At 41.4% G+C, this 26,940-nt stretch overlaps 1 protein-coding gene across 3 annotated transcripts in view; it reads left to right on the top strand.

The window, feature by feature from the left end:
• ST3GAL4 (ST3 beta-galactoside alpha-2,3-sialyltransferase 4) overlaps window positions 1-26,940 on the top strand; it is a 52,887-nt gene that overhangs the window by 13,981 nt on the left and 11,966 nt on the right. For 2 of the 3 annotated variants that reach the window (XM_043998012.1, XM_043998013.1), the window contains exon 1: window positions 298-315. The exons of the other annotated variant lie outside the window; for it this stretch is intronic. In XM_043998012.1, coding sequence (XP_043853947.1) covers window positions 310-315 — 6 coding nt within the window. In that variant the 5' untranslated portion in view covers window positions 298-309. Of the gene's footprint in view, window positions 1-297; window positions 316-26,940 lie in introns of those variants that run through there. 3 annotated transcript variants of the gene reach the window in all.

Below are 26,940 nucleotides of genomic sequence, written 5' to 3'. Positions count from 1 at the left end.
GGTACCAAGGAATTTTGGGGAGTTTTTAGGAGTGTTTGGGTGTGATGGAATGGAACGAGTGTGTTTATGTGCAGGTGTCATTGTGTGTAAAGCAGTGTGATTGTGTGTATAAGGAGTGTGTGTGTGTGTGTGTGTGTGTGTGTGTGTGTTTGTGGGGAGGGGGTTGTTTAGAGGTATTTTCTGCCTTCCTAGTTACCCTAATGCTTGCTTCTACCTCTCCAGGAGTCCTTGGATCCTCAGCCTCTCATCTGTGCCCTGCAACCTAAGCCTTCTTTTGCATTCCTGGAAACATTTCAGGGAGAAGAGTGGATGGAGGTTAGCAAAATGGGCAGGAACTCTGAGCTGGAGCCCTTTTAGACCCAGACTCATCCTGTGGCCCCTCTCCTGATGTTTCCTTCTCAGAGCTTCCCAAGCTTGTCTACCTAAAGCAGCTTCAGGCTTGGGTGAGGTGGTTTGACCTAGCCTCCTCTGGGGAGACAGCCTGGGGGTACATTAGCTTTCTCTTTTTAAGATCCTGTAACCAGAACATCAGTCTTTCCTTCCAACCCAACTTTGGGAGGATCACAAGGTCCCCAGGCACTCAGATGTGCTGCCTTCCCTTGTGCCTGGCTCCCCTGCTGATTGCTTCTGGGACCAGCAACCTGACAAACAAACTGGCTTTGGTAGAGCGAGTGAGAGTGCTTAGGGAGGCAGACGGGAGAAAGCTTCGAAGCAGTAACCGGGAATACCCCAAATAGAGGGATGGGGGAAGGGAGTTGTCTTCCGGAGGGGGCCCAGCCGGCTCCTGACACAGTAAGTCCCAGGATGGGTGATGGCTTCGAGGAAAGAGAAAGTAAAGCAATGTGTTGATAACTGTGTTTGTGTGTTTGTATGCACGAAGGGTTGTTTGTGTGTGAAGTGTTCGAGTGGGTGCATGAATGCAGGGTCATGTATGTATGAGTTTGCGCGGGGCTATATTTTGTATTCCGTGTGTCTGTATGTAAGCCCATGCAGGGGACATGGGCTTTCAGAGATTGTGCATACCCAGACAGATCTTCCTCTTCTCTTTCCGTGGAGGGCTGTAGACTTGTGTTAGCTACTCTTTCCTTAGTTTCAGCCTTTACCTCCTGCTGGGATCTGGAGGTGGGAGTAGGATGCCTGTCCGGAAAGAGGCAGCTCTTGCTGCTCACATTGACACCAAGAAGTCTATAGAAATGCATAATGAAAAAAAAATCCATTAAAGGAGGCTTGTAGATAAGATGCATTTACACACCACTCCCTTCCTCTGGAAATGAAGCTAGTTACCCTAGAGAAAGGGCTTGTAAGAAACCCCGGCGCCCTATTTTCCTTGTTAGAGGGCTTCGTTCTTCTTCTGCGGGTCCCTCCAAACTCAGAGAGCTGCCACTTTTCCCTCACAACAGATGACCAGAGAGGGCTTTCCGTAGGTCCTGGACAGCCTCATTCAGAGTTGCTGCCCTGGTGACTTTGGAGCCATGAAGTGTTTGTAGTTCCTCCTGAAGGGAGTTGTAGATTCCTTGTAACAAGACAGCTGAAGTCAGGTGACATGGCATCAAATCCTAGTACTGCAACTTAACAGTTAAGTGGACAAGTCACTTAACGTTCTCTGAGCCTCAGTTTCCTTTCCTGTAAAATAGGAATAATGATCAGGGAATCATATGTTTAGAGCTCGAAGGGTCCTTGTAGGCCATCAAGTCCAGCCTAGTAATTTTGCAGATGAGCAAACGGAGGCACAGAGAGCTTAATGACTTGTCAGGGTCATTAGTAAATATTAGTAAATATCTGAGGAAGGATTTGAACCTAGTTCTTCCCGATGTAAAGTCCTGTGCTCTGTCCACTGTTCCAAGTCACCTTCATGATATTTGTACTGACATAATAAATTTCTATGAGGATCCGGCTGGGTAATATCTATAATTGTAAACTGTAAACAAAACTTTATAAACATTAGTTATTAATGAATGGGACTGTGTGAATTGGGGGAATCATTTGCTTAGGACAAAACTAGGCTTTAAGTTTTGACTGCTGTATAATGTTGGCTGGATGGAGTCCAGGATAGAAATGTATTTCTTGGTATCAAAAAGATCCCATTAAATAGTTGGTGGTCTCCTCCTATAAGTTTCAGAGTGGAGATCAGCTGTTTGGAGGTGGGTTGTGGTGGGGAGCAGAGAAGGGAAATAGTTGTGGCCTTCTATCCTGGATTCCCATCGACACCTTATTCTTGGGATGATCGTATGGTGTACAGACTGTAGATATCCTGAATAGATATCCAGTGACACTGATGAGCTGACTATATAACTCTTTCATACTAAGCCTTTCCTCAGAAAAACTGTAGGGGCCCTAGACCGTGACTCAGAACTGCTTCTTAGAGTAGACTAAGTAAGTTTCCTTCCCTGGGAAGCCCCCTCCCTGGAGAAATACACATCTAGGTGATTGGCTATGGAAAGCCCTTTCTAGGCTGGGCATGGCTGTAGCTTCCAGTCCTGGTTGAGATTCTTTATTAGGTGGGGTTAATCATTTGAAGAACTGTTCCTGGGGGTGAGGGGGTGGGCAGTAGAAGGCTTCAGAATCACTTGGCACAGTGCCTGACACAGAGTAGGTACTTAATGAATGTTTACTGATTGATGGCAACAGGTGCAGGGATTTGTCTTGTCTTGGCGAACGAAGTTGCTCAGTAACTATTTTGGAGCTTTGGGACCCTGGTGTCCGTCTCTTTTCTTGTCATTCTACCAGGGCTGTAGGGTCATAGCTTTCTGTAGGAGGTAGAGAAAGGCTTCAGCAATCCTGTCCCATTGTACCACTGGGCAAGACAAACTTGGAGACCGTTCCCTGTGGATAGCCCTGTGGTGCTAAGGGTAGCCCAACCTGTTTGGTGTTCTACCAGGAGTGGCTGCTGAGGAGTTATACCTTTGGCTCCCTGAGGGCACTTGGAGAACAAGATGGGAGGGAAGGAATCTTAGGTCAGGAAAGGCCAAGCTTGGGCTGAGGGCCAGGTAACCAGAAGGACAGTGGGACTTGCACAACCATATCTCTGGTGCTTAAGGTCAGTCTGACACAGGGAGAGAAGAACAAGAGAGAGCAGGCCTAACGAAGAGCTCCAGGGGAAGGGGCAGAGGACGTGCCTTTTGTGTCACTCCAGCCAGCTTGCTTTTTTTGGAAAGCAGGGTGTAGGAAATGGGGTATCTCCTACACAGCACACCAGAGCATTCCAGACCAGGTCAAGCAGACAGGGCATCTGAGTCAGCATCCCCTGCACATACTTTGTTAGGGCTGAATTGACATCCTCCCTCCTTCCTGTCTCATAGTCTTATCCATTCCTAGCTCAGTGATCTGCCCTGGTTTGCATCCTGGCTATTATTTTCAGATGATCCCTTGTAATGGCAGGTGACTCAAGAAAAGGGGGGTGGCCAGTGTTGCTCCTCCTTGCTTGGAGGGGCAGCTCTGGAAGGTGAGGCCAGGGAATTTTGCCAACCCATCTTGTTCAGGAGCTTTCTTCTCCTTAAGGCCCTGTGGCCTAGAGGAAAATCTCTGCTGGCCTCGGAGTTAAAAGAGAATGGTTCAAATCCTACTGCATACCACTTCACTTCTCAGTAAAAGAGGAATACTAATAATACCTGTTACAGATCTGAAAGGTGTAAGCATCAAATCAAATAACGTGTATGAAGCCCTTGGAAAAGCTTCAAGAGCTATGAAATATCAGCTTTACTATTATATGGGTTCGAAGGATGAGGACAAAGGACAGGGCTCCGGTAGTCAGGGTGTTGGGCGTCCCAGGTGGTGTGGCACAGGGGCGTTGTTGTCACTTGTGTTCCCAGATTCTGGGAGGAAGAAGGAAGGTTGCCAGTGATCTAACTGCTAAATGCTATGACCTTTTCTCTCTACTAATCCTCCTTGACCTTTCTGCAGCTTTGTGCAGGAAGGACACTTTCATTTCCCTTGGTTTTGGTGAGAATAGTGCTTGTTCTTAATTCTTCTACCTGGTTGGCTCTGACTATTTCCTTTGCTAGCTCCTCATCTCTCTCCTGGCTTCTGTGTATCCCAAAGTTCTGTCTTAGGTCCTTTTTTCCCCCTCTTTCCATTTTGTCGTAACCCTTCCATTTTTGTTTTGTGTGTATATGTGTGTGCTTTGAATGTTATTTATTCTCAAATTCTCAAATCAGAAAAATATCCCTGTGACTTTTCTTTTCTTTTAATTTCTTTTTTTTTTTTTTTAGTGAGGCAATTGGGGTTAAGTGACTTGCCCAGGGTCACACAGCTAGTAAGTGTTAAGTGTCTGAGGCTGGATTTGAACTCAGGTACTCCTGACTCCAGGGCCAGTGCTCTATCCACTGTGCCACCTAGCTGCCCCTTAATTTCTTTTTGATAATAAATATTCTTATTTAAAGTTTTGAGTTCCAAATTCTATCCCTCTTTCCCTCCCTCCCCTCCCCCTTCCCTGAGTCGGTAAGCAGATAGATGTAGGTTATACATGTGCAGTTATGCAAAACATTACCATATTAGTCATTTTGTATAAGAAAACGAATAAAATGAGTGAAAATTAGCATGCTTCAGTCTGTGTTCAGTCAATATCAATTCTTTCTTTGGAAATGGATGGTATGCTTCATCATTAGTCTTTTGGGATTGTCTTAGATCATTGTATTGCTGAGAATAGTTAAATCATTTACAATTCTACATCAAACAATATTGCTGTCACTGTACACAATGTTTTCCTGGTTCTGCTCACTTCATACAAGTCTTTCCAGGCCTTTCTGAAATCATCCTGCCTGTCATTTCTTACAGCATAATAATATTCCATAACCATCATATACCACAGCTAGTTCAGCCATTCCCCAGTGGATGGGCATTCCCTTGATTTCCAGTTCTTAGTCACCACAAAAAGAACTGCTAGGAATGTTTTTGTACAAATAGATTTTTTTCTCTTTTTGGGATGTCTTTGTAATCCCTCTGTTTTCATAGATTATTTGATTATTGCTACTTTGCAGATGACTCTCATATGTATTTATCCAGCCCTAATCTCTCCCCTGAACCAGAATCACAACTGCCTGCTGGACGGTCTCCTAGACCAGGACTTCTTAAACTTTTTCTACTTACAACCCCCCCCCCCATCTTTTTTTTTTTTTTCCTGGGTAGTGAGGGTCAAGTGACTTGCTCAGGGTCACACAGCTAGTGTCAAGTGTCTGAGTCCGAATTTGAACTCAGGTCCTCCTGAATTCAGGGCCAGTGCTTTATCTACTGTGCCACCTAGCTGTCTCCCTTACAACCCCTTTTTGCCCAATAAATTTTTATGCAACCCTGAGTATGTAGACATATAAAATAGGTATACCTGACCTCTTACTGTTGCCAAATTTTTCGCGACCCCCACAGTCAGTTGCACGACCTTATGGGGTTGTGACCCCCCAGTTTAAGAAGCTTTGACCTAGGCAAATGTTCATTCAGTACCTTAATTTAACTATGAGCAAAATAGAACTCACCATATTGCCTCTTAAACCTGCCCCTCCTCCCAATTCTTGATTCTGTTGTGAGAACTGCCCTTTTTCTAGTCATCCAGGTTGGTAGTCTTGAGTTTGACTTGGACCCTTCATGTCCAGTCAGTCATCTGCCACGTGCCCTAGTCCAGGCCTGGGACTGTACAGGATGCTGGTCTCCTAATTGGTCCCTCTTCTTCAGTCTTATCATCTTAGTCTGTGCTTCACTCAGTGCCACAGTAATCTTCCTGTGGCACATGTCTGCCATGCCCCTACCTTGCTCAAAAAGCTTCAGTGGGGGCGGCTAGGTGGCGCAGTGGATAAAGCACTGGCCCTGGATTCAGGAGTACCTGAGTTCAAATTCGGCCTCAGACACTTGACACTTACCAGCTGTGTGACCCTGGGCAAGTCACTTAACCCCCATTGCCCCGCAAAAAACAAACAAACAAAAAGCTTCAGTGACACCCTCTTACCTCTGGGATAAAATATCAGTAACTCAGCCTGGTATTTAAATAACATTCTCCATAACCTGCCTTCAGCCTGCCTTTCCAGGCAAACTTATTTTAGAGTATTTCTTTGATGTTGCAGCAAAACTGGCCCATTAACTCTTTGCTGAGCACAACATACCATATTTTATCTCTTTGCATTTGTATCCAGTCCTTCCCATGTGTACCTTTCTCATCCCTTCTTTTCAGAATTCTTTTCTTTCTTTAAGGCTTACCTCCTCCATGAAAACTTCCCTATCTCTTCCCATACCTTATATTTTACTTTTGTGTATATATGAATGTGTGTGTGTATACTCGTGAGACATTTTGTATATATTATCCCTTCCAGAGAGCAGAAATTATTCTGTGTGTGTGTGTGTGTGTGTGTATGTCCATCCTCAAAGCCTAGAAAAGTGCTCCTGCATGCAGTTTAAGTTCAATAAATGTTTGTCAGATTGAAGGACAGTGTTCCCTATTTACCATTTCATGTAAGAGGTATGTGGGAGAACTCAGTAAGTGGAATGGAACTATAAAGCCTAAGGAAATTGAGAGCAGCTTTGGTACATGGGTAGGAGCTTTTATTAGTGAATATATAATGACATAGATAGTTTTACTGATCAACTTACTGTACCCAAAGATTATTGATTAATGGATCAACGTTAGCCTACAAAGAGAGGCCGCTAATGGTATACCAGTTTTCTGTCCTTGGTCTTGTTCTATTATTATATCATAAGCTTAGATCAAGGAATAAATGGGAAGGATGCTTCTAAAAGTTGTAGGTGATACAAGCTTGGAAAGCTTGCCATGTATGACATGAGGATTTTTAAAGCTTTCCAGCAGGCCAAAACAATGAGACTGAAACCAAGACAATGATACTTAAGAGGAACAAAAAATGTAAAATCCTGAACTTAGGAGGTACAGAAAATCAATTGTGTAATTACAGGAATGAGGAGGAATTTTTGTATAAAGTAGATTTTTAATAAGTGTTTGTTGAATTGAAAGTGTGACTGAGGCATTTTAGTGGACAGTGAACCAGTTATATTTATGTAGCTGTTAAAAAAATAAATTTTTTTTGGTTGTTCATGCATGTCTGACTTTTTGAGATCCCCTTTGGGGTTTTCTTGGTGAAGATACTAGAGTGGTTTTCTTTCTTCAGCTCATTTTACAGATGAGGAAACTGAGATAAATGGTTAAGTGACTTCCCTAGGGTCACACAGCTAATACTTGTCTGAGGCTAGATTTGAACTCAGGAAGATGATGAGTCTTTCTGACTTCAGGCTCAGCACTCTATCCACTGTACCACCTAGCTGCCTAGTTTTGTTAGGCTTCACTAATAGAAATATAAGGAAAAGGGGCAGCTAGGTGGTGCAGTGGATAGAGCACCAGCCCTGGAGTCAGGAGGACCTGAGTTCAAATTCGGCCTCAGACACTTAACACTTACTAGCTGTGTGACCCTGGGCAAGTCACTTAACCCCAATTGCCTTACCAAAAAAAAAAAAAAGAAATACAAGGAAAGGAAATAGTCATCTTTTGGTGTGCTGTGCTAGCCCGACCACATCTGGTATATTGTGTTCATTTCTGAATACTATATATTTAGAGGGACATTGAAAGATACCTACCATATATATATATGGTATATACACACATACATACACAAGAAAAAAGTGACTAGGGTGGTGAAAGGTCAGGAAAATATGTAATATGAGCAAGCACTGGAAAAAATGGGGGCTACTTAGCTTAGAAAACAGAAGATTTCGTGAGAATAGAATCACTGTCTACAAATATTTGAAGAATGAGGAGACTTATTTTATGTAGCTCTAAAGTACAATAAAAGGGTCAGTGGGTATAAATTATAGGGAGTCAGATTTTGACTGTGAATAAAAAAAATCATAGCAATCATCTAAATCCTAAATTTACAAAAATAAAATTTAGTAAATATTAAAAATAATTCAAATAAGGAATAATCACATACATCATTAATTCCAAATTATGTAAATTTTATTCTAACAAAGTAATAACAGGCTGTATCTTGATTTAAAAATTTTCCCCTTTGGACAGCCTATATTCACTCTGTTCAGTGAACTTGTATTGCCACTGTTTCTACCACATCTGGCTTTGAGTAGCTTTCTAATTCCCTTTTGGCTCTTTGGCTTCTGTGTGGACAAGCTCCCTTTTTGTCTTCTTTGAGCTGAGACAAAGTGGGCATCTCTGAAGGGTTGTAGAGTGGTGGTGAGTGCCCTGGGCTTTGGACTTGGGAGGAGTCTGTCTACCTTATAAGATTGGTGTGAGAAAATCTTTTTGTAATCCTTTATAGGATCTTGGACTTAGAACTGGAAAAGACATTAGAACTACAACTCCTCTTTTTATCAGTGGGGAAATGGAGACATAGAGAAGTTAAAGGACTAGCCCAGGATCACAGAGTTAGTCTGACATAGTATTTAAAAAAATTTTTTATCATAAAAGTATTTTATTATTTTACAGTTACATGTAAAGATAGTTTTCAACATTTTTTTTTTTTTTTGGTGAGGCAATTGGGGTTAAGTGACTTGCCTAGGGTCACACAGCTAGTGTCAAGTGTCTGGGGCCGGATTTGAACTGAGGTCCTCCTGAATCCAGGGCCGGTGTTCTTTCCACTGCGCCACCTAACTGCCCCCTCAACATTTGTTTTTATAAGATTTTTAGTCCCCAATTTTTTTCCCTCCCCAAGACAGAAAGCAATCTGATATAGGTTATATATGTACAATCACATTAAACATATTTCTGCATTAGTCATGTTGTGAAAGAAGAATCAGAACAAAAGGGAAAAACCCCCCAAAAGAAAAAAACAACAAAAGTAGAAACAGTATGGTTCACTCTGTATCCAGATTCCACAGTTCTTTTTTCTGAACGTGGAAAGCATTTTCCATCATGCGTTCTTTGGAATTGTCTTAGATCATCATGTTGCTGAGAAGAGTTAAGTCTGTCACAGTTGATCATTACACAATGGTGCTGTTACTGTGCATAATGTTCTTCTGGTGCTGCTTACTTCACTCAGTATCAGTCCACTTAAGTCTTTCTAGGTTTTTCTGAAATCTGCCTGCTCATCAATACAATAGTATTCCATTACATTCATATACCACAACTTGTTCAGCCGTTCCCTAATTGATGGGTATTCCCTCAATTTCCAATTCTTTGCTACCACAAAGAGAGCTACTAGAAATATTTTTGTACATGTGGGTCCTTTTTTATGATCTCTTTGGGGGTAGAGACCTAGTAGTGGTATTACTGGGTCAAAGGGTATGTATAGCCCTATAGCCTTTTGGACATTGTTCCAAATTGCCCTCCGGAATGGTTGGATCAGTTCACAACTCCACCAACAATGCATTAGTGTTACAATTTTTCCACAGCTTCTTCAACACTTATTATTTTCCTTTTTTGTCATATTAGCCAATCTGATAGGTGTGAGGTGGTACCTCAGAGTTGTTTTAATTTGCATTTCTCTAGTCAGTAGTGATTTAGAGCATTTTTTTCATATGGCAATAGATAGTTTTGATTTCTTCATCTGAAAACTGCCTGTTCATATCCTTTGACCATTTCTCAATTGGGGAATGACTTGCATTCTTTTTTTTAAAAATTTTTTTTTTTGTGAGGCAACTCGGGACTTTGCATTCTTTAAAAAAATTTTAATTAATTTTTTCCAGAATTTTATTTTATGTTCCCCCCAATTACATGTAAAAACAATTTTCAATATGCGTTTTTTTGTGTTTTAAAAAAAATTTTTTTTGGTGAGGCAGTTGGGGTTAGGTGACTTGCCCAGGGTCACACAGCTAGTAAGTGTTAAGTGTCTGAGGCCGGATTTGAACTCAGGTCCTCCTGACTCCAGGGCTGGTACTCTATCCACTATGCCACCTAGCTGCCCCTCAACATGCATTTTTAAAACTTTGTGTTCCAAATTCTTTTTCTCCCTCCCTCCCTACTTATAAACACAAGCAATTCAATATAAGTTATGCATGTGTAGTCATATGACATTTCCATATTAATCAGGTTGTGAAAGAAAACACAAAAAAAACTTAAGAAAAAGAAACTAAATAAAATTATGCTTCAATCTGTATTCAGATACCATCAGTTCTTTCTCTGGAGATGGATTGCATTTTTCATAAGTTTATCAGAGTTGTCTTGGATCATTGTATTGCTGAGAATAGCTACGTCATTCACTGCTAATCATTTTACAATATTGCTGTTACTTTGTATTCAGTACATTTCACTTTGCATCAGCTCATGTAAATGCAGGTTTTTCCGAGAGTTTCCTGCTCATCATTTCTTATAGCAAATTAGTGTTCCATCATAATCTCATCCCACAGTTTGTTCAGCCATTCCCCAATTGATGGGCATCTCCTCAATTTCAGGGGGTTTTTTTGTACCACAAAAGGGCTACCATAAATATTTTTTGTACATATAGATGCTTTAACTTTTTGGTTTTTATCTCTTTTTGGATAGCAATCTACTAGTGGTATTATTAGGTCAAAGAATATGCCTGGTTTTGTTGTTGTTGTTGTTTTTTGTTTTTTTGGTGAGGCAGTTGGGGTTAAGTGACTTGCCCAGGGTCACACAGCTAGTAAGTGTCAAGTGTCTGGGGCTGGACTTGAACTGAGGTCCTCCTGAATCCAGGGCCTGTGTTCTATCCACTGCACCACCTAGCTTCCCTGTATGCCTGGTTTTTATTGCCCTTTGGCCATAGTTCCAAATTTCTCTCCAGAATGGTTGGATCAGTTCATAACTCCACCAACAGTACATTAGTGATCCAATTTTTCCACAGCTTCTCCAACATTTATTATTTTCCTTTTTTGTCATATTAGCCAATATGATAGGTGTGAGGTAGTACTTCAGAGTTGTTTTAATTTGTTTTTCTCTAATCAATAGTGATTTAGCGCATTTCTTTCTTTTGTTTTTTTGCAGGGCAGTGAGGGTTAAGTGACTTGCCCAGGGTCACACAGCTGTCAAGTGTCTGAGGCTGGATTTGAACTCAGGTCCTCCTGAATCCAGGGCTGGCGCTTTATCCACTGTACCACCTAGCTGCCCCCTAAAGCATTTTTTCATATGGAAATAGATAGTTTTGATTTCTTCATCTGAAAACTGCCTGTTCATATCCTTTGACCATTTCTCAACTGGGGACTGACTTTCATCCTTATAAATTTGATTTAGTTCCTTATATATTTTAGAAATGAGGCCTTTATCAGAAAAACTAACTGTAAAAATTGTGTCCCAGCTTTCTGCTTCCTTTCTAATTTTGGCTGCATTTCTTCTGTTTGTACAAAATCTTTTTAATTTAATGAAATCAAAACCATCCATTTTGCATTTCATAATATTCTCTATCTCTTGTTTGGTCATAAATTCTTCTCCTCTCCATAGATCTGAGAGGTAAACTATTCCTTCCTCTTAATTTACCTATGGTATCACCCTTTATGTCTAAATCATGTACCCATTTTTACCTTATTTAGGTATATGGTGGAAGATGTTGGTCTATGCCTAATTTCTGCTATACTATTTTCCAGTTTTCCCAGAAGTTTTTGTCACATAGTGAGTTCTTATTCCAGAAGCTGGAGTCTTTGGGTTCATCAAACAGTACATTTATCTAGTCATTTACTACTCTTGTCTCCTGTGCCTAACCCATTCCATTGATCCTCCACTCTATTTCTTAGCCAGTACCACATAGTTTTGATGATTGCCACTTTATAGTATAGCTTCAGATTTGGTATTGCTAGCCCACCTTCCTGTGCATTTTTTTCATTAGTTCACTTGATAGATTTGACCTTTTGTTTTTCCAGATGAATTTTATTATTTTTTCTAGCTCAAAAAAATAATTTTTAGGTAGTCTGATTGGTATGGCACTGAATGAGTAAATTAATTTAGGTAGAATTATCATTTTTATTATATTAACTTGGCCTATCCATGAGCAGTTGCTATTTTTTCAGTTACTTAGATATGATTTTATTTGTGTGTAAAATGTTTTGTAATTGTGTTTATAGAGTTCCTGGGTTTGTCTTGGCAGGTAGACTCCCAAATATTTTATACCATCCAGAGTTACTTTAAATGGAGTTTCTCTTTCTATTTTCTGCTGCTGAGCTTTGTTGGTCATGTATAGAAATGCTGATGATTTATGTAAATTTATTTTATATCCTGCAACTAGGATTTTCTAAATATACCATCATATCATCTGCAAAGAGTGATAGTTTAACAAAACTATCACTCTTTGCCTATTCTAATTCCTTCAATTCCTTTTTCTTCTCTTATTGCTAAAGCTAACATTTCTAGTACAATATTAAATAATAGAGGTGATAATGGACATCCCTGTTTCACCCTGATCCTATTGGGAATCTAACTTATCCCCATTCCACGTAATGTTTGCTGATGGTTTTAGGTAGATACTGCTTATTATTTTAAGGAAATCTCCCGTTATTCCTATGCTCTCTAGTATTTTTAATAGGAATGAATGCTGTATTTTATCATAAGTTTTTTCTGCATCTATTCAGATAATCCCATGTTTTTGGTTAGTTTTGTTATTGATGTGGTCGATTATGTTGATAGTTTTCCTAATGTTGAACCAGCCCTGCATGCCTGGTATAAATCCCACCTGGTCATAGTGTATTATCCTGGTGCTGAGATAGGATTTGAACCCAAGTCAGGAAGACTTTCCTGAATCGAAGGCCAGTCACTTAGTCATCTAGCATTTATTAAGAGCCTGCTCTATCCAGGCACTGTGCAAAAGACAGTCCCTGCCCCTAAGGAACTCACTGTCTGATGGTGGTACAACATGAAAACCGCTATGTACAAACAAGATATGGGCAGTGTAAACTAGAGGTAGCCTCCAAGGGAAAGAACTAGCAGTAAATCAAAAAAAATGTATTGGATACCAGACCGTGTGTCGGGCACTATGCTAAGTACTGGGGATACAAATACTAAACAAAAAAGCTAGGCCCTGCCCTCTGGGAGCTCACCATTTGACAGGGGAGGAGAGTACACAAAAGGAAATGGAAAAGGAAGGGGGAGGAAGGAGGTATTTGGTGGTGTCTGGTTTGGGTCTCTGAGGCAAGCTCAGGTAATAAGGCAGAGATTGTTTTTTAGCACACCCAAGCTAACTTGTTGTTTGTCCTATATTCTCAGAGAGGATTGTGACATTGGGGAGGTGATGTCATGACTTGCAGTGAATTGGATTTAAGTGAGGCAGGGCTGCAGGGCTGTGCAGAGTCACCAGCCTCGCTCATTCCTCCAGAGCCATCTGGGTCCAGTAGCAAGATATAAGCCTCTTTGCTCAGGACAGCTGGAGATGGCCCAGGAGACAGTGGGAGAAGTAGGCCTTTCATAGGTCTCACATTTGTTTAAAGCAATTCCCATTCAGTGATTAAGGCTAGGTTAGAAAGGAGGCAAAGAAAGTGCTCCTTTACCTAGTTAAAAAAAAAAAATAGGATAGGGGGCAGCTAGGTGGCACAGTGGATAAAGCACTGGCCCTGGATTCTGGAGGACCTGAGTTCAAATGTGGCCTCAGATACTAACTGTGTGACCCTGGGCAAGTCACTTAACCCTCATTGCCCCGCCCCACCCCCCATAGGATGGGGGGTGGGGGTCGGGGGAAGACTCTCAAGGTTTCTGACCAAAACAGATACAATTTCTATTTAGGCTCACTCTGAGTCATCAAGAGGGCAAACAATGGCAAAATGAGGATTGAGCTGTGGGACCTGTTGTTGGCCAGTCAATGAGTGCCAGAATTATTGAGGTTTAAGGAGTAGTCCTTAGAAGACATCTTGCAGGTAGACCCGAAGAAATCTTGTGAGATTTCTGCAGACAAATTTGTGAGAAAGGGAAGAAAAAAAAGGGAAGGAAGCAAGCTGTGTTGCCTAACTGGAGCTTGGCCAGTTAGGTCCCCCATGGGATAGCTGTTACTCACAGCATCTTGGTTATTTGTACTTCATTCTCAAGAGGACCATGACTTCAGGAAGGTGATGTCATGACTTGAAGTGAATTGGATTTAAGTGAAGAAGGGCTGTGCAAAGTCACCAGCCTCACTCTCTCCTCCAGAGCCATCTGGGTCCAGTGGCAGAGACTGGAGATGGCCCAGCCAAGGCTAACTTAGCACAGTGGGAAAGGCAGAGAAGTGCCAAAGTAGTATAGGCAGGTGAGAAAGGAGCATGAAAGAGGCTAGGAAGGTGAGCTTTGAAGGAAGCTGGGAGGTGGAGATACAGAAGGAGAGAATTCCAGGCATGGAGGACAGCTGGTGAAAAAGTCTGGAGTGGAAGGTGGGCCATCATGTGCAAGGAGCAGCCAAGAGGCCCATGCCACAGAATATCTATAGGGGTGTAAGGTGGAAGAAGCTCAGAAAGCAGGAAAGAGCCAGGTTGGGAAGGGCTTTGAATGCCAAACCGGGTCATTTTGTATTGGATCCTGGAGGTGATAGGAACGACTAGTGGTGATTTGAATAGGGATGGATAACATTAGCAGAAATGGGTTTTTAGCCTAGTGCTCCATTCAGGATGCAGTAAAGCACTTCAAAAATGGGACTTCCTTTTTTTTGTGACAGTGGCAAGTCACTAGCTTCTCGGTACCTCAAGTTTCTCGTTTGTAAAGTCGGAATACTAATCTTTGCACTACCAACCTTACCTTACAAGGCTATAATGAGGAAACTGCTAAAAGCACTATAAAATATGAATTATTGTTTGAATGCCTGCTCTTCTACTTCTTAGCTGTCATAATTGTGAGCAAGACACCGAAGAAAACAGAGGTTAAGGCAGGTTATCTGTAAAACAAAGATAGTAACACTGATACCGACTCCCTCAACCCTTTCCTCTACTGACCAAGGGGAGAATGGACCCACTATTTTCCACTGTTTCTGAGTTCTTAGAACAATCCTGAAGGAAGTCCTGTTGATCTTGATCATAGAGAACATCGATATTGTAGGGAAGGCCTTTGTGCTTCTATGCTGTCTTCCTCTAAGGCCTACTTCAGGGATCTCTGATCCAAATCCCTGATTTTGTAGATGAAGAAATGGAGGCCCAGGGGCTCAAGTGACTTGCCTAAGGTCATACAGGCAATCAACATAGGAGGTGGGGTCTTACCCCAGGGCATCAATCTATCTCTACACCATGTGGGACACGACTTCTTCAGCTCTTCCATTAAATCTGTTTCCTTTTGACCTATCTGAGGAGACAACTTACAGGGAATATAGTAGCTATCTTCAAGTACAGGTGGCATCTCAGTACTCCTCATTAATTGGTTCTAGAAGGCTTTACAGTGGCAAAAACCACAAATACCAAATGAATTTTTCCCACATAAATTGAAATAATCCGTTTCTGAACCCCAGAAATTTCACATTTTACTTGGAAATTTATAAATTGATAGGACCTTGGTATACAGTTTTTTAAAGTTTGAGATGACCTGCTGGTCCATGGTTGGAGCAGAGGAATTTTATTAGGGGGCAAGAACTTCACAGTTATAAAATTAAACTCCTTTAGCAAGTTGTCCTCCAAGCCTGGAAGGTGAGCAGGAACATTGTCCATTATTAACAGAACCCTCAGAGACGATTCTTTTTTTTTTCCCCCCTTTTTTTGTGAAGCAATGAGGGTTAAGTGACTTGCCCAGGGTCACACAGCTAGTAAGTATCAAGTGTCTGAGGCCAGATTTGAATTTAGGTCCTCCTGAATCCAGGGCCGGTGCTTTATCCACTGTGCCACCTAGCTGCCCCCAGAGGCAATTCTTTTTCACGCAAATATTTTTTTTACACTGGGGACAAACACTTCCTGTTCATCCATTCAATGAAAAACTACCTGGTTACCTAGGCTTTGCTTTTGGCCCTCCACATTACACTTAACTTGCTTTTTAAATCACATTTTCTCTCTTGAAAACTCTGGGGTTTTCACCGTGATAGACAAGTAGAAGCTTAAGTTTTAAATCCCCACTAGCATTCATTCACAAGACAACAATTAGCCTGTCCTTTATTGGCTGGTGCCCTGATAATGCCTTCTCTTGAGTGATGTAGGTTCTGTTAGGCATTTTCTTCCAAAATAAACCAGTCTCGTCATAATTGAAGATTGGGGAATAAAACCCTTAGTCTCTACATAGTCATGATGACTTGTAAGAACAACAACAACAAAAAAGCTTGAAGTGAAAAAAAGCACCAGAAAGTACATAGTGAAATATGTGGGGTTCTGCACTGAGTGTGAGCTACTGTGAGACTAACATGGTGGTCTCTTTGTTTTGTCCAGAGAGATGGGATGCAGAGTGAAGTCTTGATTCATACAGGTTTTTTTTTTTTACATTTGTATAGAATTTTATTTTCCAAAATATATGTAAAAACAAATTTAAAAAAATTAATAAAGTATTTTTTTCCCGTTACATGTAAAGATAGTTCTCAACTTTTGTTTATACAGGCTTTCCAATTTCAGATTTTTTTTCCTTCCTCCCCTCCCTCCCCCCTCCCCTAGACAGGTAATCTGATATAGGTTTTATATATATATATATATATATATATATATATATATATATAATAACATTAATCATATTTCTGCATTAGTCATGTTATAAGAGAAAAATCAGAGCAATGATGAAAAACCTTAAAATAGAAAAAACAACAGCACCAAAAACAAAAGAAATAGTATGGTTCATTCAGCATCTATACTCCACAGTTCTTTTTTTTTTTTTCTTGGATTTGGAGATCCTCTTCTATCATGAGTTCCCTGGAACTCTTCTGTACCATTGCATTGGTGAGAAGAATATAGTCCATCACAGTAGATCAACACTCAATGTTGATGATACTGTGTACAATGTTCTTCTGGTTCTGCTCATCTCATCATCAGCCCACACAAGACCCTCCAGGTTTCTCTGAACTCCTCCTTCTCATCGGTAAAAACAAATTTTAACATCAATTTTTTAAAACTTTGTGTTCCAACTTTTCTTCCTCCCTCCATTCCCACCCCCTGCCCACAAGAACTCAAGCAATTCAAAATAAGTTATACATGAGTAGTCATGGAAAACATTTCCATATTAGCTAGTTGTGAGAGAAAACAGTCAAAAAACCCCAAAACTTCAGATTAAGGAATTGTCAAAGAGGAAAAGAAAAAAAAATTTTTTAAATGTGTTTCCATCTGTTTTCAGATACTATCAGTTCTTTCTCTGCAGATGGACTGCAATCTTCATAAGTCCTTCAGGGTTATATTGGATCATTGCCCTGCTGAAAATAACCACATGCTTCCCAGCAGATCATCCCCCACTATTGCTATTATTTTGCATACAGTACATTTCACTCTGCTTCAGTTCATGTAGGTCTTTCCAGGTTTTTCTGATAGTATCCTGTTCATCATAACCTGTATATAGTATCTTAAACTTAACAGATAATTTTCTTCATAATAGCCCAGCAAAGTAGGTACCATATGTTTTGCCATTATAATCAATCATCATAACTATTTCCCTCCATCTCACTCCCTTCCCATGACATTTACTCTATTCTTTTTACCTATTCCTCTTCAAAAGTGTTTTACTTCTGACTATCCTCTTCCCCGCTCTGCACTCCCTTTTTTCACCCTTCCTTCCTTATCCTTCTCCCCTCCTCCTTTCCTGCAGGGTTAAATAGATTACTCCTCCCAATTGGGTATGAATGCTATTCCCTCCACGAGCCCACTCCGATGATTCATACAGGTTTTAGCAAATGTGTTGAGTGCCGAGCAAGCATTGAGTGCTTAAGTATTTTGTTTTCTCCTCAAAATGGGTAGAATACCAATGACCACTTTCAAAGCTAAATAGATGAATTCAATGGACATTACTCGTTGTGCCTTCTGGAAGCAATGAATGATGAGTACCTAGGTATCAGTCTCCTTAAAAAGCAGTCATATGGAAAAAGCAGGTCCCCAGCAATGGAGGAAAGTTTCAGAGAGCCAGTTTATTCTTACCATTTAGAGTCCTCCCAAAGTAACATGGGTGGCCTCAGAAAGGCAGCAGCCTTCTCCTCCCTGAGGTCCTTAAGCAGAGTCTGAATCTCCAGTTGTTAGGAGATTTTGGAGATTTTTGTTCAGAAAAATTGGACCTGGTGGTACAGAAGGGCCCTTCTGGTTACTTTGATTTTTTTTGTTCTCTTATTTTATAACACCTTCATTTCTAAATATATCCCTTCCTCCTACCCCATACGGAGAGCTATCTTCCATTAGCCTTGTTTAAAAAAATGAAAAAAGAAACAAAAAAGGAAGAGCAGTTTGACAAAACCAACCAACATGTCAGTCTGTTAACAAAGATTTTTAAAGTGACCACTATATTCCAGGCCCAGGGGGTGGGGGGCCGGCACAAATACAAATGTGAAAATACAATCTAGCAAAAGGGTGATGACACATATATACAGGCATACTTATTGTTTTATTGTACTTCGCAGATAATGCATTCTTTTTCTCTTACAAATTGAAGGTTTGTGGCAACCTGTGTCTAGCAAGTCTGGACATCATTTTCCTAACAACATGTACTCGCATTGTGTCTTTGTGTCACATTTTGGTAATTTTCTCAACATTTAAGATTTTTTCATTATTATATCTGTTATGGTGAGCTGTGATCAGTGGATATTGATGTTACTATTGTAATTGTTTTGGGCAGCTAGTTTGCTCAGCAGATAGAGTACTGGCTCTGGGGTCAGGAGGACCTGAGTTCAGATCCAGCCTCAGATACTTGGCACTTCCTTAGCTGTTTGACCCCGGGCAAGTCACTTAACCCCATTGCCTTCCCCCCCCAAAAGGTAATTGTTTTGGGGTGCCATAAACAAATCACACCCATAGAAGACTGCAAACATCATAAATATTGATGTTGCCTGTTCCCAGTCTCTTTCACTCTCCTTGAACCTTCCATATACCCTGAGACACAACAATATTGAAATAGGCCAATTAATAACCCTCCAATGGCTTCTGAGTGTTCAAGTGAAGGGAGGAATCAATCAATGTGGCAAGCTTAATTTTTATCTTAAGAAATTGCCACAGCCACCCCAAACTTCAGCAACCACCACAGTGGTCAGTGAGCAGCCATTAGCATCAAGACAAGACCCTCAACCAAACAAAAGGATTATGACTTGTTGAAGGCTCAGATGATGGTTAGCACTGTTTGGCAAAAAAGTATTATTTAAAAAAAATTTTTTTTTTGCAGGGCAATGAGGGTTAAGTGACTTGCCCAGGGTCACACAGTTAGTACGTGTCATGTGTCTGAGGCTTGATTTGAACTCAGGTCCTCCTGAATCCAGGGCCTGGTGCTTTATCCACTGCACCACCTAGCTGCCCCAAAAAAGTATTTTTAATTAAGGTACATACATTTTTTTTAGACTTAATACTGTTACAAACTTCATGGATTATAGTTTAGTGTAAACATAATTTTTATATGCACTAGGAAACCAAAAAAATCATGTGACTTTTTTATTGCAATATTTACTTTATTACAGTGGTGTGGAACTGAACTTGCAAAATCTTGGAGGTTTGCTTGTACATATGGAAATGTATATGAAATAGATTCAGTATTATTTCTGGAAGAATACTTGAAACTTGGGGAATCTCTTGGAGAAGGCAGCCCTTGATCTGAACCTTGGAGGAAACTATGGCTTCTTGGAGAAAGGTGAGGAGGGAGCCCAGTCCAGGGCCAGCCAGTGAATTGTCAGGGAGGCAGGGGATGGTGCGCTTATTTGCCAGAAGACCAGTTTGGTGAGACTGTGGTGTGTAGAGAGGAGTTATAATGTGTGATAACATTGGGAGAATAGGTCAGAACCAGGTTGTGGAGGACTTTAAATGCCAAATGGAGGAGATTATCTTCGATCTTAGAGGCAATAGGAAGCCAATGGAGTTTGAGCAGGGAAGTGATGTGGTCAAAATTGTATTTTAAGAAAAATCAGTTGTGCTGATTGGAAAAAGAAGAGACCTGAGGGAGGAGGCTCCTATTGTCCAGGTGTTAGGTGATGAGAACTTTTATTTGAGTGGTGGCTGTGAATGAGGAGAAAGTAGTAGACATGAGAGAGGTTGTGAAGGTAAAAGAAACCACCAGGTTTGTAAACTGTGAATAGATGTGTGGGGTGAATGAGAGAGGTGCATCTGGGTGACTGGAAGGATAGTCGGCTTATGATGGCTAGAGAGGTTCAAAAGAGAGGGGGATTTTGGGGGAAATAAATTCAGTTTTTGACAGGTTGAGTTCTAGATAGCCATGAGGCATCCATTTTGAAATGTCCAGCAGACAGCAAGAAATGAAGGTTTGGAGCTGAAGAGAGGGCTTGGGGTTTGAAATGGAGATCTGGGAGTTATTTGCACAGAGATGATAATTAAAGAGGGGCAGCTAGGTGGCTAAATTCAAATTTGGCCTCAGACACTTGACACTTACTAGCTGTGTGACCTTGGGCAAGTCACTTAACCTTCATTGCCCCGAGAGAGAGGAGAGAGGAGAGAGGAGAGAAGAGAGAGGAGAGAGAAAGAGAAAGAGAGAGAGAGAAAGAGAGAGAGAGAGAGAGAGAGAGAGAGAGAGAGAGAGAGAGAGAGAGAGAGAGAGGATAATTAAATTCACGTGAACTCATGAGATCAGCAAAAGAGAGAATAGAGAGAGAAAAATGCCCAGGACAGAGCCTTGGGATATGCCCACAGAGGGCATGTTATGGATAAGGATTCAACAAAAGAGACTGAAAAGGAGCAGTGGGGTGGGTGGGAGGAAAACCAGCAACAGAGAGTGTCAGGAAAATCCAGAGAGGAGAGGCTCTCCAGGAAGGGATGGTGGCAGTGATGTCCAACAGTGTCAAATGCTGTAGAGGTCAGGAAAAATGAGAATATCTGAGTAGGCCACCAAGTGTTCCTTGTGGATTTTGGTAAGGGCAGTTTCACTTAAATGATGACATTGGAAGCCAGATTGTTGTTGTTTGTCCATCTGTTTTTGAAGAGGACCAAAGAGTGATGTCCTGACATGAATGAAATGGATTTAAGTGAGGCAGAGCTGAACAGAGTTCTCAGCTTCACTCTATTCTACAGAGTCCTTGAAGGCCAGTGGCAAGATAAAAGTACAGATGACTGGTGATGGCCCAAGATGCAGTGTATGACCTTGGCTTTTCAAAATTAAGGTCATTTCGCAGGCCCCCAATTTGTCTAAGTCAACACCCATTCAAAGGGAGCAATTAAAGATTAGAAGGAGAGAGGTTGCATGACAGTGGGGGCAGTGTGCTGGAGGAGGTCATTGGATCATGGGCTTGACCTTGGTGAGAGGGGCCTCTTCATCAACCAGTTCCAACAGCCAACAGCCTGCCCTAGCTGCACGTTCATAGTCTGCCTACCACCTTTGCAAAGAAACAAAAGTACGTTTTCATGTCTTTTCTTTGGGGTCCCCTTTGGTCATTTGTAATTTACAAATTATTCAGTCTATTTTTTGTTCTTTGCGTTCACAGTATTGTTGTCATTATAGATTCCTGATTCTCCTTACTTTGATCAGTTCCTATAAATAAGTCTTTCTTCCTCCTTGTATTCTTCATAATCATCATTTCTTGGGAATAGTAATATCTCATTATGTTTGTGCACACCAGTTTATTTTGCCATTTCCCAATCTGTGAGTAGCTAATTTGTTTTTTATTCTTTTCTGCTATAAAAAAGTTTTTATAAATATTTTGGTGTATAAGGGGACTTTCTATTTTTGACCTCCTTGAGTGTATGTGTATGTGTATGTGTATATATATATATATATATGTGTGTGTGTGTGTGTGTGTGTGTGTGTGTGTGTATAACTAGTGGGATCTCTGAGTCAAAGGTTATTGACATTTTAGACATTCTAAGCATAGTTCCAGATAGCTTTCTAGAACAGTGTGCCTGTCATTCCAGAACATCCCCCCCCCCCGCTTTGACTATTCCTATCTTTTGCCATCTTTACCCATTTATGAGATGTTGAGGTGAAATCTTGCAGCCTTATTGGCATTTCTCTTACTGCTAGTGCCTTTGGATGTTCTTCTGTATTATCGTTAATAGTTTTTCTAGGTGGGGCAATGGATAAAGCACCGGCCCTGGATTCAGGAGGACCTGAGTTCAAATCCGGCCTCAGACACTTAATACTTACTAGCTGTGTGACCCTGGGCAAGTCACTTAAACCCCATTGCCCTGCCTGCCCCCCCCCCAGAATAGTAATAGAAGCCAATTTTGACAGGAGTTTACATCCTTTTACCATTTTCTAAATCTGAGATTCTCTGATAATGTCCTGTCTGTCCATTACTATATTCCAGCATGATTTCCATCCTATCAAGTTTCAGTGATATCTAAGAGAGCTTATTTGCTTCTTCTCATTGATGTTTCATGTTTACTTTATCATATTCACTACTTAAATATATTGATATCTGAGGTGATGAGTATTATTCCAGACCCTCTTTAATCAATCAACGCATTTATTAGTTAAATCGACAACTGTGTGCTAGGCACTCTATTGTTATTGAAAATGGTACTAGGAGGATTATTGGGAGGGTTCCCAATCATTTATACCTTAGCAAGCGTGACTCCCAGAGCCTTTCTTGGGAGCAGATGTTGAAGTGTAGCCTGGAGGAGAGAACCTGAAAGTACTAGATGCCAGTGTCATTGGAAGGACGGGTAGGGAATAGGAAGACAGACCTCTTTGTTTAGGGCTGGGTCTGTTGAAAGGTAACAGATAAAATAAGAGACCAAGTTGCAGTTCCTTCAACTTATATGAGTTCCTGGACCACTGGGATGAAGACAAGGTAGGTTCCCTTTCTGTGATTGGGGTGGACTTTGGTGGTCCTCTCCTTGTCTGGGCCACCTGCTTTCTTAGGCAGGATTCCCAGTGGTGGAGGATGCCTTCACTTCTCCTTACCCTTTGGTAGCTTCTGCTAAACTCTGGTGTAGGAAGGAGGAGATGCAGCTAGTCACTTGCTTCCCAACTTCCAGGGAACTGTCTTAACCAGTCCCATTGGGGTCAGGTATGCTGTTTTGTCCCCCTGTCAGAAGAAGTTCCCTTGACTGTCTGGGGTCTCCAGCTAGCTATGGGTCAGGAGAAAATCAAGTAGATATTTTGCCTTTTTTGATTCCTCCAGCTGCTTTGTTTTCTATGCCTCAGGCAATAATTGTGTGTGAGTCTGGGGCTCTGGTTGGTATGGGGCAAGGAAGGCAAAAATGTCAAAGCATGGCTAACAATCTTTAAATTCTAACACTGACCCTGTATGGCATAGTACGAGGTTACGGAGTAAGGTCCAGTTGGAAAGATGTTCATTTTAGCCAAGACAACAAGGCTGAAAAGATTGTTCTTTTTTTTCTTTTTTAATGAAAGGAGGATCCGATTTAAAAAAGTCCTTTGCAAAGTTTGTATTTTTTAAGGAAAGTTTAGTTGTTCACTAAAAAATAGTTACATTTTGGATAGAGCACTGGCCCTGGAGTCAGGAGTACCTGAGTTCAAATCTGACCTCAGACAGTTGACACTTACTAGCTGTGTGACCTTGGGCAAGTCACTTAACCACAATTGCCTCAAAAAAAAAGGAAAAAATAGTTACATTTTAATTTCTTTAGTTTGAGGAATAAAAATAATGCCCTTTGTGATTGTATGGTCAAGATATGTTTGCTTTTAAAACAACGTGAAATTCCCTTGATATATAACCTAATGAAATGTGCTTCACATGCCTGTTAATGTTAAGGGGGGCATTTTGCTGCCAGTGGATCCTCTGCTCTACACCAATAGGTGGGTGAGCCATGGCAGTGTTTTACCTGCCCAAGATTTCTGAGCTGTCAACTTTTTCAGCTGATTTGGGCTTCCCAGGTGTGGGTGCCTATAGAGACTGAGGCTCAGAACTATTTCCTTGCCTGACCAGTGGTTCTCAGCGTTTGTGTGATTGTTACCCTCCCAGGTTAGAAAAGGAGAGGAAGATAGTATCTCTGGTTATTTCAAAGCATATCATGAAATTCTGGGGAAAAAGTAATCATAGGCCTAGGTTTTCATAACCCGAAGGGATCTCGGACATTAAGTCCAAACCTCTCATTTTATATATGAGGAAACTGAGCTTGAGATGAATGAATTTGTTCTTGCCTAGCCCAGACATCTGACTCATAGGTAGCCCAGTGCTTTTTGCTACTTTATGGTGCATCCTCCCTGTTCAATATAAAGATGACTAATGCTAATTAAAAACCAAACAAATAACAACCACCAAACCATCTGTGATAGGCCATTCAATGATTAAGGCTAGGTAAGGAAGGAGGCAAAAAAAGGCCTCTTTTTTTTTTCTAGTAAAAAAAAAAAAACAGGGTGAGGGGAGGGAAGGAAGACTCTCAGGGTTTCTGACCAAAAGAAATACAATTGCTATTTAGGCCCACTCTGAGACATTTAGAGGCCAAATCATGGCAAAATCAAGCCTGGGCTTGGACTTGTTGTTAGCCAATCAGTGAAGGCCAGTTATTAAGGTTTAAGGAGTGGTCCTTAGAAGACATATTGCGGGTAGAGTGCCTGCAGGTATGATTCTCTATATGGAGAAAGGGAAAGAAAGAAAGGAAGGAAGGAAATGAAGAAAAGAAAGGGACAGAGAGAGACACACACACAAAGAGAGACAGAGAGACACACTTAACTGACTGACTGACTACACTGCCCAACTGGAGTGGGCCAGTGGGGCATCTGTTACTCACAGAATATAGGTTGTTGTTTGCCATTCATTCTCTTTTTCTTCTTCTTTTTTGGTGAGGCAATTGGGGTTAAGTGACTTGCCCAGGGTCACACAGCTAGTAAGTGTTAAGTGTCTGAGGCTAGATTTGAACTCAGGTCCTCCTGAATCCAGGGCCGGTGCTCTATCCACTGTGCCACCCAGCTGCCCCCGCCATTCGTTCTCAAAGAGGACCATGACAGAAGTCATGACTTGTGTGGAATTGGATTTAAGTGAGGAAGGGACATGCATAGTCACCAGGCTCACTCTCCTTCTGAGCCATCTGGGTCCAGTGGCCTCAGGCAAACTGAGACCCATGAAAGGCGTTAGCTTAAAAGGCCAAGGTCTTTCACTGTAGGCATTGACTGTCAGACTGAATGGACACAAGTTGAGTAGTAGTATTTTTTATTAGCGACTGAAGAGGTTCAGGATTCCATTCCCTTAATTCTTTAGTGTCTTCCCATGTTTAGAGGACAAAGGAATCTGTCTCCAAGGACTTGAGATGGAGTCAAAACAAGCTGCAAGTGAGCCCCAGAGAATGTTCTATCCCTCTACCCAGCCTTCATTTGGAAATGAACCTCTGCCTCCTTTGTGCCAAGACAGTCCCTTCCCCACAAATCCCCATCCATTCAATATGCAGCCCTTTTAAGAAGTCTCCCTTGATCCACCAACTCACATCTCTTTTCAGGTTCCAGGATCTTGAGCCGTCTGCAAACATGTAGACTAATAGAGGTTAATTGATTGTTCATTCTTAGAGTTGTAGCTTTGTTACCCTTGACAGAGAATGTGGTGGAGCATTTGGTAAGCTTCACTTCGTTTTCTTTTTTTTTTTTTGCGGGGCAGTGAGGGTTAAGTGACTTGCCCAGTGTCACACAGCTAGTAAGTGTCAAGTGTCTGAAGCCGGATTTGAACTCAGGTCCTCCTGAATCCAGGGCCGGTACTTTATCCACTGCACCACCTAGGTGCCCCGGAACTTCACTTCTAAGTAAGTCAGGAAGACATGGGTTCAAGTATTGCTTCTGTTACATCTTGGCTGTGTTACAACAGAAAAGTGACTTCACCTCTCTGTGCCCCAGATAATTCTAAGACACACAGTTGCAAACCAGTTGCACTGGTAGAAGGAGTTTCCTCACCAGGAGCTATTTATACAGTTGAAATTGAAGGTCTTAAACGACTAAAAATCTCTCTTTCCATTTTCCCCAACACACAATTCCATTTCCCACTTTCCTTTTCCTGTTCTTTCTTGCTGTTTTCCCTCCTTTACTGCCTCCCTGCTTCTTTGCTCCTTCCCTCCCAGGATGCTCTTGGTTTTGTCGTCTGCTGTCTTCTACCTGTAGCCTTAGTTCTGTGTGTGTGTGTGTGTGTGTGTGTGTGTATGAGAGAGAGGGAGAGAGAGAGAGAGAGAGAGAGAGAGAGAGAGAGAGAGAGAGAGAGAGAGAGAGAGAGAGAGAGAGAGACAGAGTGCTTTTGAGAGGCTTCAAAAGAAACATAAAACACTTTTGCCCTTTACCAGATTACCGTCTAGGTTTGGTGGGGAACACAAGTGATGTTGGTGTTATAGAAATAACAGCTTATATTTTTATAGCACTTTAAGGTTTATAAAGTGCTTCATAGTGCTTATAAAAGAAAGTACTTCTTCCACAATCCCTGATGGTTTGGGGAGTCAGAAAGTAGACCATAACCCTGACACGTACAAGCGTTGTGACCACCATCATATCATGCCAGTAGTCACATTACCACTATGACCTTCTGTTTCTTGTCTTTTAAAAAGATAAATGGATCTTTTGTTCTTATCATTCTTATCTCCCTATGACTCCCTCTTTCTCCTCCCTTTCCCAGAGAGCCATTTCTGAAATAAAATAATAAAAAAGGATAAATAGGAAATAATTAACAGAAGGAAGGCACTGGAATTAAGAGGGGTTGGGGCGGGGCAGCTAGGTGGCACAGTGGATAGAGCACCGGCCCTGGAGTCAGGAGTACCTGGGTTCAAATCCGGCCTCAGACACTTAACACTTACTAGCTGTGTGATCCTGGGCAAGTCACTTGACCCCAATTGCCTCACTAAAAAAATAAAAATAAATAAATAAATAAAAGAGGGGTTGGGGGAAGACTTCCTCTAGAAGGTAGGATTTTAGTTAGGACTTAAAAGGAAGCCAGGGAGGTCAGGAATCGAAGTCGAAGGAAAGATTGGCCATTATAAATACACCATTCAGTTTGGTTCTTTTTATTTTTGTGGGGCAGTGAGGGTTAAGTGACTTGCCCACAGTCACACAGCTAGTAAGTGTCAAGTGTCTGAGGCTGGATTTGAACTCAGGTCCTCCTGAATCCAGGGCTGGTGCTTTATCCACTGTGCCACCTAGCTGCCCCGATT

Source organism: Dromiciops gliroides, chromosome 3, assembly GCF_019393635.1.
Source record: "Dromiciops gliroides isolate mDroGli1 chromosome 3, mDroGli1.pri, whole genome shotgun sequence".
Classification (NCBI taxonomy): domain Eukaryota; kingdom Metazoa; phylum Chordata; class Mammalia; order Microbiotheria; family Microbiotheriidae; genus Dromiciops; species Dromiciops gliroides.
The sequence above is the reverse complement of the archived record's forward strand: the minus strand, read 5'-3'. Positions and strand labels throughout refer to the sequence as shown.